The 12459-nt window shown below is 55.4% G+C and overlaps 1 protein-coding gene across 1 annotated transcript in view; it reads right to left on the bottom strand.

The window, feature by feature from the left end:
- The window catches only part of TTC7A (tetratricopeptide repeat domain 7A), a 110704-nt gene that overhangs the window by 35613 nt on the left and 62632 nt on the right, over window positions 1-12459 (bottom strand). Inside the window, exons 12-15 of the mRNA XM_055327989.1 lie at window positions 9163-9280; window positions 8102-8159; window positions 7009-7081; window positions 5056-5216 (exon numbers count right to left, since the gene is read on the bottom strand). Coding sequence (XP_055183964.1) covers window positions 5056-5216; window positions 7009-7081; window positions 8102-8159; window positions 9163-9280 — 410 coding nt within the window. The remainder of the gene's footprint in view (window positions 1-5055; window positions 5217-7008; window positions 7082-8101; window positions 8160-9162; window positions 9281-12459) is intronic.

Here is a 12459-nt window from a genome sequence, read left to right as displayed (position 1 = left end):
ATCTTCCAGGTCCCCCTGGGGGCCTGGGCCGGGCCAGGCAGAACCTCCCCGAAGGGCCTAGCGCCCCCACAGGGTGGGGTGGGAGGAGGTGGTCTTGTCAGTCGCCATCCACCCACGGTCTGGGTTTGCAAAACCAGTCTGGCGGGCTGCCAGGTCTGGGTGGGGGCCGTGACTGACAGGCTGGTTATTGGAAAGCTCCCATCATCAAGCCTAGGAATTTTGTTTGGTTGCCATGGTGACTTTCACTACAAGCGCCCTGACTAAAGCACAAGGAATCTGTTACCTAAAACCAGTGCCCTGGAGCCCCAGCCTCAGGAACTGTGCTTATCGGTGGCCTGTTCCCCTTGACCCCATATTCCGTCCCTCCCCAGCTGAGCCTCCCAGCTGCCTCCCCCGGGGCCAGGCGAGCACAGGCAGCTCCGAGCTCACCAGGACCCGACCACTCACATCCCCCGGCCCGGTGTACGGAGGGAGTCTGCTGCCCCCCTGAGGCCCCTGCAGGCTGGCCGGGGCACAGGTGTCAGGGCTTAGTCGGGAGCCCTCAGGACTTCAGGAAGCTGCTGGGGTGTCTGGTTGCCCCGGGGGCCAGGTTCACACTGTCCCCGCGGGGCCATCGGTCTCCGCCTCATCACATTTCTGCCTTTTAAACCCGAGCCCCGTTAACTAAAGGTCAGCCCACAGCTCAGCAATCAAGGTTCTCTGCTTTCTTTCTAACCCCTGAATTTGGGGGTGGATTTCCAGAAGTTCAGCTCCACAAGAGCTGGGTTTTTCCCCAGGAGTCCTGAGCCTTGTCTGTAGGAATGGGGGCCTCCTGGGCCACTGAGGAGCTTCCACACCTCTCCCAGGGCCTCTGCCCTCTGCCTACACCTCCGGGCGCCCTCCTCTCGCTCTGCACCCACCGCGCACCCCACCCTCAGGTCCCACCTGCTGTCTCACTGTCGGAGCTGCCTGCCGGGCCCCTTCACACTGCTGCCCTGAACACGCTTCTAAACTGACTGCAAGACCTTCTTTTATCGGAGTCCTCCAACAGGCCTTAGGAGGCAGCGGGAGGCAGGGCAGGTGGCAGTGTCTGGCACGTGAGCAAGCTGCTGGGAGCGGTGCAGGTAAGAGACGCACGACCTGGTGAGGGCGGGAGCCTCCCTGTGACCCTCACGTGGGGCTAAGCTCCTGTGGAGAGGGCTGCGTCCCACCCACTGGCCTGCCCCCCTGTGCCAGGCCTGCTCCACCCTCCACACCGGCCTGTCAGCCGCTGCTTCACTAAGACAGCCTTTGGGAGCCGATGCATGGGCAGGTTCTGCAGAAAAGAGGAGCCTCTGAAAAGCCTCAGCCCCTCAGAGCAGCCTTCGGGGGGCTCTCGGTGGCATACAGACCTCCGGTCCTTAAGTGCCCTCAAATGGAGACCTCGCTGGGGATGCGGAGGCCAGGGTGAAGGAGGTTTGACTTTTTTTGTTTTGTTTTGTTTTGCTGCAATGGTATTTACTGGACCGGCTGTTGAATTATCTGCCGTGGCAACAGCTGGAGCCACGCGCAGCTTGTTACCGGTGCAGGGAGCAGCTGGAGAAGCAGGGTGCAGTCTCAGTTGAAGAGCAATGACATTTTTCAGTGATCCCTGGCCGGTAATGGGCTCAATGACATTTCCTGCTAATCCATGGGTTTCTGTACTCTGCTGTTCCATCTGTGGGGAAGAGTGTTGCCTCATTCGCAAAAAGCCATGGTCATGCTCTATGGTCACTCCAGAGCTGTGTGGTAGGTGAATTTTCCACAACCCCTCCCAACCTCCTATCATATGTGTTTTTTTAAGAGTTGATTTTTTTCTCTTCTCTCTCTCTTTTTTTTTAAGGTAACAGAAATGTATTGTCTCAATAGTTCAGGACTCCATATATGCTCTATATTTTTTTTTCAGTTAGTTTTGCAGCCTTTTAGGGCTGGCTCCAATCAAGATGGAGGTCCTCATGGTCTTGGAGGGGAGGGACTCACAGTGGCTTAGAGATGAAGAATCTGCTACTGGTCCTTGGATGGGCAGGCTTTGTAGAATGAGGCATCATAGAGAATGGGATGCTCTGGTCCCCAGGCCTCTCTACTGTGACCCAAAAGAGAAGAACCCTAGGGATGGGACTCAAACACTTTATCTCCTTAGGCTCAGACCCCAGAGAGGTCTCCCTGCTGTCAGCCCCATGGCCCGAGCTCCTGACACCCCAGCAGGATGGGGCAGCTGTATTCTCATGCACAACCTGCCCCTTCAGAAGGCTCCTGCTTACAGAGGAAGGGACACAGTTGACAGAGGGGCACTATTATGCTACAAATTAACCAAGAACACAGTCTGCACTAGGGAGAGGCTTGTCACTTTTTCTGGGTCCCATAGAGGATATGCTGAAAGCCATCTCCCTGGATACACGCACATAGGCACAAATGTTATGGTTCAGATCTAGGCATTCTTGGAGGCCCAGAAGCCCATCCATGGGCCTCACAAGGAGGAGTCACCAACCACGCCAAGGACCACCTCTCCCCTACCCCCCATGAAGACACTTGCAGTGAGTGAAGCATTCCCTGATGAAGGAGTCAGCACCTGAGTGAGGTGAGGACGGTGGGGGGGCGGGGAGCACCCTTGGGGGAAGGGCACACATGCTACCAACAAGAGGGGAGGTACTGGGGATAAGGGGGCTTCCTCACCCAGCCCAGGAGCCACCTCCCCTGAGGCGGGTCGGAGGTTAAGGGAGAGCCAGAGTGCTGCCTTCCAAACCCAACACCAACCCCTCATGCCATGGGCTTTCAGCAGATTTTCTAAAAATGCCATTAGCCTCTCCACATGAGGCCAGGGGACAAGATTTTACCAGCAGAAAGCATTCAGCCCAAAAGTTAGGAGGAGACACTGCAGTAAGATGTCAGACCCTGGAATGGGAGGCTCCCTGCTGGGACACAGAGCCCGTGGAAGGGCCAGGTGGCAGCACGAGAATCCCTTGCCCTGTTTCCATCAGGACAGCTCTGTTCCCCTTGCTCCCAGAGAGTCTCCAATGCATGTAAGATTTCATTCAGGAAAAGGACTTGCTGGTCAAACAATGTCTGATGCCAGGCCCAGCCTCTCTTTCTTGTGCCACACACTCTGACCTGGGGGCAGGGCGAGGAGACCTCCCCACTCTAGGATTCTAAGGTTTCCTTAAGGACAGTTTTTGTTTCCATCAAAGCCTAACTGACCACAGAGTAAACAGACACACACAGACGCACACACAGACACACACACGGCTAGCAGCAGACAGTGGGTCAGACTGCCTGATAATCGTGAGAATGGAGCTTGAAACAAGCGAGGTAAACAGGTATTGGAAGAGGAGGACCTTTGTCCTTAGTGTATTTTCACTAAAAGTAAAAAATAAATTCTACACGTAGGTAGGCCTTGCTGTATTATGCTTGGGATTAATGAGACAAGGTAACTAATCTCTTGTCCACACACGCTATTTTATCTGTGTTTTAGTATTCCCTAAGCTACCTGCCTTTTCAAGTGAACGGATTTCAATTTTAGTAACCTCTCAAATGCAGGGTTGAGGCCAAGAGTCAGGGCCATCCCTGAACACAAAGAATGGGCTATGTCAAGTTCATGCATCATCTCTACCTACACCTGGCTACAGGCGGCTGAGACCCACCTGAAACAGGAAAGGTCAGGAGTCAGGGTGCTGTGGGCAGGGAGTCAGGGTGGCCTAGGAAAAGGAGGGCTTACCTGTGGGGTGAACTCCCACCCTTGGCTTTATTCGCTGGGGCTTGCTCTTCAGTGGGGCACACTGGAAAGCTTACCCTAAAGGCACTCTGCTGCTCCCAAAACACCTTTCTTAAGCCTTGGTGAGGACAAAGCCATCTCGCAAAAATCACATGCAAAGCTACCCATGGCATCCTCTGAAGGAGGCCAAAGGTTCAGGAAAGCCAGCTCTGTCCCTCTTTGGCTAGGGATGGACAGAGGCAGATGCCCAGGCTCCTCACACAAAGGGAGACTCGGACTGGGACAATTGCAGCTTCCCTTTATCACTTAACACAGCGGTGGCACCCACCAATTTCACCTAATTCTTTGTGTATCTGTTTTCATTGCCAGTGTGAGTCACCCCTCAAGGTAGCCAAGACCATGCTTCTTCCTGCTGTCTGAAGCGGACAGCCCCTGGCTGGTCCTTAATAGCCCTCCTTCAGACCTGAAGGTGTAATATGATAGGAATGGGGGTGTTCAGGGACCCCTTATCCTGGGTTCACGGGATTCAGAGAAAACGATCTATTATACCCAGTGTCACAGGCCTTGGGGGAGGCGGGCAGAAATAAAAGATGACCGACTTCTTTGTTCCCTCCTGCAGAGCAACACACCCTACTGCCTCAGCTGGCCCAGCATGGCTCTTGTTCCCGTGCCCTGGTTGGGTGGCAGTGGGTCCTCTGTGTATAGGTGGGGGCAGAAAAGTCTAGTTCTGCCACACCCACCATGGCCTAGGCCAAATGCAGCATAAATCTTATTTCAAAGAGGGGAATCTAGGCAGTGTGGCACACGGGGGGTGAGGAGTTGTCAAGGATGGAGGGAGAGGCCAGGACTGCTCTGGAAGGAGAGAACCCATTCCCCCCAATACCTGTGGCTTGCCTAGAGGCGGGAGATGGCTCACGTGGCCTCCCCAGTCCAGGTCCAGTCAGTGTTAGAATCTCATCCTTGGCTGGCTATGCCAGGGTTATGATTAAGTTACACGAGTCAGTGTCCCATGAGGCTCCAATGCAGAGCCCGGGGTGGGGTGGAAGCAGTTTGAGCACGTGCATTTGAACACAGTCTCCTCTGTGACCCACGTAGTCCCCGTGAGCCTGCAGCTGCTGCACAGAGCTTGCCACTCCCCACCTGACACCTCCTGGCATGGAACGCCAGAACTATTCTCTGACCCTACAGGCCCTCGCCCCACCTTGCCCCTCCAGCCAGCGGGTGTGCATGCAGCAGGCACTTAATCAGTGTGTGCTGGCTGACTACGTGGCAGGGTAGAGGTGTGAACAGGCACCTGTGTCTGAGGCAGGCCAGCCCCCAGGCCCTGGCAGTGTTGACAGGAAACTCACCTGAAGTTCTCAGGATACTCTGTGATGGCCATGTTGATGACGTCCAGGGCATGCTGGTAGTGCTTCTGGGCAGAGAAGAGGAGCGCCAGCAGGTGGAGGGCGTTGGCATCATCCCTGCACACTTTCAGGGCCTCCTGCAGCTGCTCGATGGCACTGGATATCTGCCAGAGAAAAGTGCCAGCTTAGCAACCTTCTCCAAGGCCCGCCTCCCCCAGGACTCTGGTGCCAGAGCCGGCCAATGAAGGCACAGCAGACTTGAGCGAGACCCTGGGCCCTGGGGGGCGGGGTGGGTGCTCTGATGAGAAAACCCATCCCTAAATACCATGGCGAGAGGGACTCACTGTCCCAAGTCAGGCTCGGGAAGCCACTGCTGCTTGGGGGTAAAGAGGAGCAGGTTTATGGCGTAGCATAGAGGTTCTAGGTGAATGTAGGGGACCAAGGAGGTCCCTGGGTGCAGACCCAGAGGTGGCCTCTCCTCTGCACCTGTTCATGCAGTGACGGAGGCCTCATCTTGCTCAGGAGCCCACAGTGGCAAGAGCTTCAGCTCTAGGGTCAGGTGGAGGCACGGATGCCAGCCCTGCCACTTCCCAGCTGGAGCCTTCAGGCGACCTCTCTGAGCTGCAGTTCTTAGCTACAAAGTGAGGGTGATGGTCATGACTGTGCCGGTGGCTGAGAGGGTCAGACAATGTAAGGGAATGTCCTGCACCGTACCACATGTGTAAGATGTGCCCTTCCCTCCCCAAGCCCCCAGACCCCAGGCAGCTACCAAGCAGGTAAGATGTCTCCTTCTCATCCTGACGGTTGTGTTCTCTCACGCCCTTGGGGCTGGTGACTACATTGACTCTTGCGCCTCTGTCCATATCAGAGCCCTATTCTCCCAGGAACCTTGGGAGTCTTTTCTAGAAAGTCTTGCTCCTTACCAAACCTTAGACAGGAGACTCCCATGCTCCCCAAGGGGGTCTATGGTGCAGCCAGCTGGGGCGTTCGGTTCCCTGGTGTACCTGGCCCCAGCCGGGTCTCCACCCAACCTCTGTGCACGCACACACACCCTGAGTGTTAGTGCCAGGCCCAGACTCCTTCCACGGGAACTTGCTTTTATGGGAAGTTCAAAGAAAGTGAAGGAGGCTAGGTTACTGTGGTCACCTTTCAGTTTGTGCCTCCCCAAGGCCATTCCTCCCTGCTGATTCCCCAGGGTGAAGCCCATTATCCTGGGCTGAGTATCCAAATCCACAGCTGTCATTGCTCATGCAGCCACATGTGTTCTGAGCAGGATGGGCTGCAAGGTATCAGAGACCCAGGTGGGCCAGGTCTAGCCTAGAGTCCATGCAAGAGTCCTCAACTCCCTTAAGCTCCCCAAGATCTGAGGTCCCCAAGGGAGCTGGGTGCCAGGCTCCAACCATTCTCTCTGGGTAGACAGACCCCATTCATCAGAGGTGGCTGAATAATTAAAGATCATGAACTTGACTGGCAAGACAAGCACTGGTGCCTTGACAGAGGACTAAAAATAAAGTGGCTTCAGGTATTTCCAACTGTGTTCCTTAGAACGCCATAGCAGAGTGACGTTTCTTGGTGAACAGTTGCAAAGAGGTACCAAGTGCTTCGCCCAGGACCTGGAAGTCAGGAGCCCCGTGGAGAAAGCCTGGTGGAAGGTGAGGACAGAAATCCTTCCTGTGGTCACTCAGCAAGTTCTCAGGAGACCGGACTGTTCAAGGGGGTGTGAGGGCAGAGAACAATCCCTTCCTCTGTGCCCACCATGTGCTTTACCACATTTTCTGACTTAATCCTTACTAGGTCCCTCGGAGGTGGGGGTACAAAGGTGCTCACGTAATAGACAACAGAGACTCAGACAGGTCACGTGACTCGCAAAGGGCCACACGGCTGGTAAAAGCAGTGGTACCAGTAGCAGATCAGCAGCACTTAGGGACCTGGGAGTTAGGAAATGTGACAACCCACCTGGCGGACGAGGGCCAGCTGCAGGGAGACATAGAGGATGACCTGGGGGTCACCAGGCGCCAGCTGCTGGGCTCTGTGTGGGGAAAGGCAGTGACAGGTCAGTTAGCAAGGACTGAGCACCCAGTGTGTGACGACAGCCTCCAGCAGGCCAGCCCTGTGCTGGGTGCCGCAGGGCAAGAGGTCGGACATTCTCAGGGGGTGCCCGATGGGAGATGATGGCAGTGGCAGCCCACGGGCAAGCAAGCTCCAAGAGGGGACCATCCGAGAGGGGAGGACTGGGGAGTGGGGAATGCTCCTCGCCTCTAGGCAACTGTTGGCCTGGCTGAGGCCCTGTGGTGGCCTTGTATAGAGCCTGGAGCCTGACCTCTCCACCACAGGACAGAAAGGAACGCTCCTGTATGTGGAGGGACTGGGAATGGCTTCGCTGGGAGAGAAGCCTTGGGAATGAAGAGCTGACCCTGGTAGCTCCATGGGGATTGGCTGGAATGGAACTCTTTCACCTTGAGGGGCTAGATGTCCTATGTGTTCCCACAAAGATGGCATAAGGAGTCTAGGGCAGGCCCCAAGCCAGCAGCTTCCACAGCAGTACTTAGGGGGAGTACTCCACAGGGGAGGGGCTTCTCTGGCATCCCCCTCCCTCCTTCTCTCCAGGATCTTGGCTACAAGGACATCTCTGTGAGGAAGGCTTGGGGGGTTGGGAGGGTCCTCACAGCCCTCAAGTTGAAGAGGGGCTGGAAGGAGGCAAACACCAATTTGAGCCCTTGCTACACCTAAGGCACATATGCAAGGTGCTCTTCTAACTTCATTTCACATAATTATCCCAACAGTCATGGGCTATGACTCCCATGTTAGAACCCCGAGCCCCAGGTGGTAGGGGCTGAGCCTGAAGGGCATTCCACCATCAAAGGGCTTGGCCTGCCTACCCAACCCCACAGGTCTGTCCCTGCGTCCCCTGGGGGCTCTCAGAGCCTTGGGTTCCTGGTCAATAAAATGGGGATAGAAACCTTTATTCCGTCTATACCTGAGGGTCTACCGAGAGAAAGCACGTGAATGTGCCACCCTGCGTCTCTGCTCTGACGGGGGCCCTCCTCACCTCTGCAGCGTCTGCAGTGCTTTCCGGTGCAATTCATCTTGCTTGGACTTCAGAGTTGCTGCAGGAAGACAGGATGGAGACAGAGCCATGAAGGCTTGCTGCAGGGGTGCCGACCCAGCCCTGCCCCATCCCAGGGCACACGGGCTCTGCAGGGTGGAGCCCGATTAGGGTCCCATCCAGAAAATGCTTACACTCAAGTAGCTGTGGACTGATGCCACCTACCACCCTAGTGACTGGGGGAGGGTGTGGGATGTCCACTTGGCCCAGCTTCCCAGCATGCCACTTGGCATACCAGGTCCTTCCACTCCTTTGCCTTCTTTGCCACATGAGCCTTGAGACAGGCTCCATGGCCTGATGCCTGCCTCCTTGGGCTTCCTTACACATAGGCCTCTTCTTTTATTTTTTAACCATTTTAACAAATTTTGAGTGTTAAATTTTAAAGGCAGGCGTTTGAAGCCTTAGCTGCACACGGAACCACTCAGTAAGCTTTAAAATGACTGGTCATCCAGGTCCTAGCCCAGCCCTGGTCAGATTACTCTTCCAGGTTTAGGCTCATGGGACCCCACTACTCCCCCTCCTGCAAGCAGACAGATGTAGGTGGCTGCCTGACTGATGGGGGGACACGCGACTGAGGTGGCAGGGTTTGGGAGAGAATGCCAGGCTTGAGTGGAATCCATCCTTCAAGTACAAGTATTTATCAAGCACTAACTGTGTATCCAGCACTATGCCATGTGTCAAGGGATGTTTAAAGGCCCCAGAAGGTCACAGCAGGGCTAAGGGTAAGACCAAAACAGAATAAAGACACCGTGGGGTCCGACTGCGAGCCCCACAGAGGTTCCAGGGGCAGGTATCAGCTCTGCTGAGGACCTGGGGCCAGGTCACAAAGGGTGGGAAGCTCCACAAAGAGGGCATGTGTGAGAGTGCTGGAGTCTGGGTCAAAGAGTGGAAATGAGATGGAGGAGTGTGTGTGTGTGTGTGTGTGTGTGTGTGTGTGTCCTCAATGGGGGGCAGGGCACAGGTGGGACAAGATGCCTGGGAGGCTCCGGGCCCCTGGCACTCACCGTCAGTGGCCTGCAGGCTGTATGTGAGGCCCAGTGCCAGGTAGCCCTTGGAAAGGAATTCCCCAGCTTCCTCCCTGAGGTCGATCACCATCATGGCAAAGCGCTCTGCTTCCTCCAGCTGCAGAGAGAAGAGGTACAGGTCACGGGGAGGGGAAGGCTTTCCTGGCCTCAGTACGCAGGCCGCTCCATCACCAGCCTGGGACACTCAGAACAGCAATTCCTCATGTGTGGGCAGCACAACCAGAGGCCAGGTGGCTTGTCTGAGACCACATGACCACTAAGTGGAAGAAAAAGGCTGTTTCCTCTCTCAGCAGTTCCCTGCAACCCACAGGGTCACAGGGCGCTACCTCTCACAGGAGAAACCTTCCCTTTCCCCAGACATCTTAGGTCCCTGAAGCTTACTCTGCCAAGAGCACAGACCCAGGACCAGGCCCGTCTGTGACAGCCCCTTTCATCATCTGGCCTTTGTTCGTCTGTCCCTGCCCTGTGCAGCAAAGAGAGAGAAGCCAGGGCCGGCGGGTGGGGGGTGGGGGGGCAGGCAGGGCTCTAGGACTGGGTCTTGGGGACACTGCCAACCCTGAAGAATGGGCAAGGTGCCACTCTGGCTCTGTCTGTGAGCTCGCTCCCGGACACAGGGAGCTCAAACTTTTCAGAGGAAAAAGGCCTGAGGCTGTTTTTGTCCTGGGAGAAGGAAGAACCATTCCAGTTGGAAAGGGACCAACTGGCGCAGGTCATGTGTGCACATACCACCCACACATGTCATGTGACATGAAGAGGGGCACCCACAGAGGTCAGGTCAGTCAGGGGACAGCTGGGGGGTCTTAGCCATGCCCACTCACGGCCACGGACCTCCTCCTCAGCCCAGGAACATCATCTGTCCCTGTGGCTGGCACACAGTGTGCGAGTGTTAGTGTCAGTGAGAACAAAGATTGGCACCACCCCACAGCTAGGGGGATCACTACCAGCCAGATGTCAAGGCCTCTGAGTGAGGCATCTTGCCCCCAGCAGAGGCCCATAAAGTTAGTCAACCAGGGAGCTAGATTCAAACCCAAGTTGGCTTCTGGCCCTCAGGCCAGTGTTGCTCCTGCTGTTCTTATCCTTGCAACCCCACCCTGGCCGGAGAGGGGGAGCTCTGTGCATCTTGTGAGCTGACCACTGGTCTTGGCCAGAGTGCTGCTGGACCCTCCCTCCCTGGAAGCTGGAGCCGAGACCCTGAGACAGAGGCCATCAGCAGAGGGGAGGTGAGCTCGGTAAGCCTGCCCTTTGTGCACGGCCAGGTAAGCTCTGCGCAGGGAAAGGGCTGAAGGAGCAGAGAGCACATTGTGCGGGGAGAGAAACAACAGAACCAAAACACAAGGAAGCGGAGCATGTGAGCTGACAGCCCAGACAGAGCGGGCAGGAGGGGATGCTGAATCCCTCTGTGGCCTGTCCACCGTCCCCGATGCATGCTGGCCTGGGCAATGCTCCAGCCCCCTCGTGGTGGTGCTCTGGCTGCTGGCCTGGGCTGCCAGCCGGCCACCTCCAGGTTGGTGGGCTGGTCACTGCGAAAGCAGGGAGTCTAAAGACCTAAGCTCTGACACTATCAGGCCCCAGGACTCAAGGTTTGGGGGAGGCTGTAGCTCAGCTCAGGAAAGCCTCAGCCGGCCAGGTGGACCCAAGGCTGCAGCAAGATCGGTGTCCTATAGCACTTGGCCCACGACCTGGGGCAGTGGGGTGGGTGGGTTTTGGGGGGGCCCTAAAGTCAGTCAGGTCACCATCTCAGGGTTGTGAGATCGAGTCCTACATCAGGCTCTGTGCTCAGTATGGAGTCTGCTTGAGATTCTCTCTTCTTCTCCCTCTGCCCCTCCCCCTGCTCAATGCTCTAAGTAAATAAATAAATAAAAATAAATTTTTTTTTTTAAAAAAGTTTCTATTTCACAACCCACTAATAGGTCTCAACTTCTGATGTGAACGCTGCAGCTCTAAGCCAGGGTACACCCATCTTCAGCCACCCCTGTCATCTTTCTCCCAGGGACTACCTTACTTGGCCTTTCTAATCTCCAGACACTTCCTCTGGTGACCTCAGAAGTCAACAGCTGGTGGCTCTGTAGTTTGGGGCTGATGTCTCTGCAAGATTAGCTCAGGTTATAGTGCTGGGCCTTCCTTGCTCATCAAAATACCTCCAAGGTGATGGGTTTTTTAAGTTCTTTTCAACCACTCTCCTTCCAGTGATATACAGCTCTTTAATACCTCCTCTACCTATGGTAGCCCTGTAACTTCACCATGAACCCCTCGTAGAGACTGCACCCACCCCTCTTCTGCTATTCTAGAGCAGTTTAGTGCTGCCCTGATGGCACAGGTGGTAAAGAGCTGAAGGTTCTGGGGCACAGGTTGCTTAGAGAACCTGTCCAAGGCCACCTGGCTGCTGAGCGACAGGACTAAGTATCCAATCTAGGTCTCCTGAGCCTACATCTGGGTCTTTCTGAGCTTCATAATTCATGACTGCCCTCTGCAGTTGTTCACTTTCTTCCTCTCTGACCATATGGGAAAAGGATGCACTGAAGGCTGTAACACTTGGACCCTTTGCTTTGGCTTTCCAGAAGTAAGAGAAGTGTTCCCATGACTTCACAAGCTCCGACGGCTCTCTAGTCTTCCTAATTTGGTCCCCACATCGACAGGCCTCTGGCCTGCACACTTGGCTCTTGCTCGGCTGCCTTCCTCTTCAGGGGCTGCCTCATCCACCCGGCCCTGGGCCAAAGACGTGATACCCCTGGCATTTTACCCTCTTTCTCCCTTCTTGTGAACCGGAGAAAGTTCCTTTCTGAGCCTGCAGAGCCTGTTTCAACAGTGCTTCTGGTTCTCCTTAGGCCCTTCCCTGGGGGGCCCAGGACCTGTTGCGAACTGGTCCATTGAAAATTCACTCTTCCCTTCCTGAGAGAAACAGGACAAAATCTCCTTATTTCCACATCCAGTGGCAGGACTGCTGGCATTCTTTCTTCCCTGCCTCATAAACCCTCAACTTGTCTTCCTGGCTCTAGCCACCCCTGAATCTGAAAAATGAAGGTAAAAATCACAAAAGCACCTCCCTTATGAGAACTCACTATTTTGAAGGGGCTTTCACAGGGATGGTGGCCATTCACCAGGTACCTGCAATGCACTTGCCAGCGATGCTCCTCGGCTCTGGTGTTCAGAGCCTCCTGTAGAGGGCAGATGTGGCTACCTCCGGGGTACAGACGAGGCAGTCTTTACTCCCCTAAAACCACACAGCTACTGGGGGTGGGGTGGGCAGCGATTGAACACTATCCTCTCTGCCTCCAA

Source organism: Nyctereutes procyonoides, unplaced genomic scaffold (assembly GCF_905146905.1).
Source record: "Nyctereutes procyonoides isolate TBG_1078 unplaced genomic scaffold, NYPRO_anot_genome, whole genome shotgun sequence".
In the NCBI taxonomy this organism is placed as follows: domain Eukaryota; kingdom Metazoa; phylum Chordata; class Mammalia; order Carnivora; family Canidae; genus Nyctereutes; species Nyctereutes procyonoides.
The sequence above is the reverse complement of the archived record's forward strand: the minus strand, read 5'-3'. Positions and strand labels throughout refer to the sequence as shown.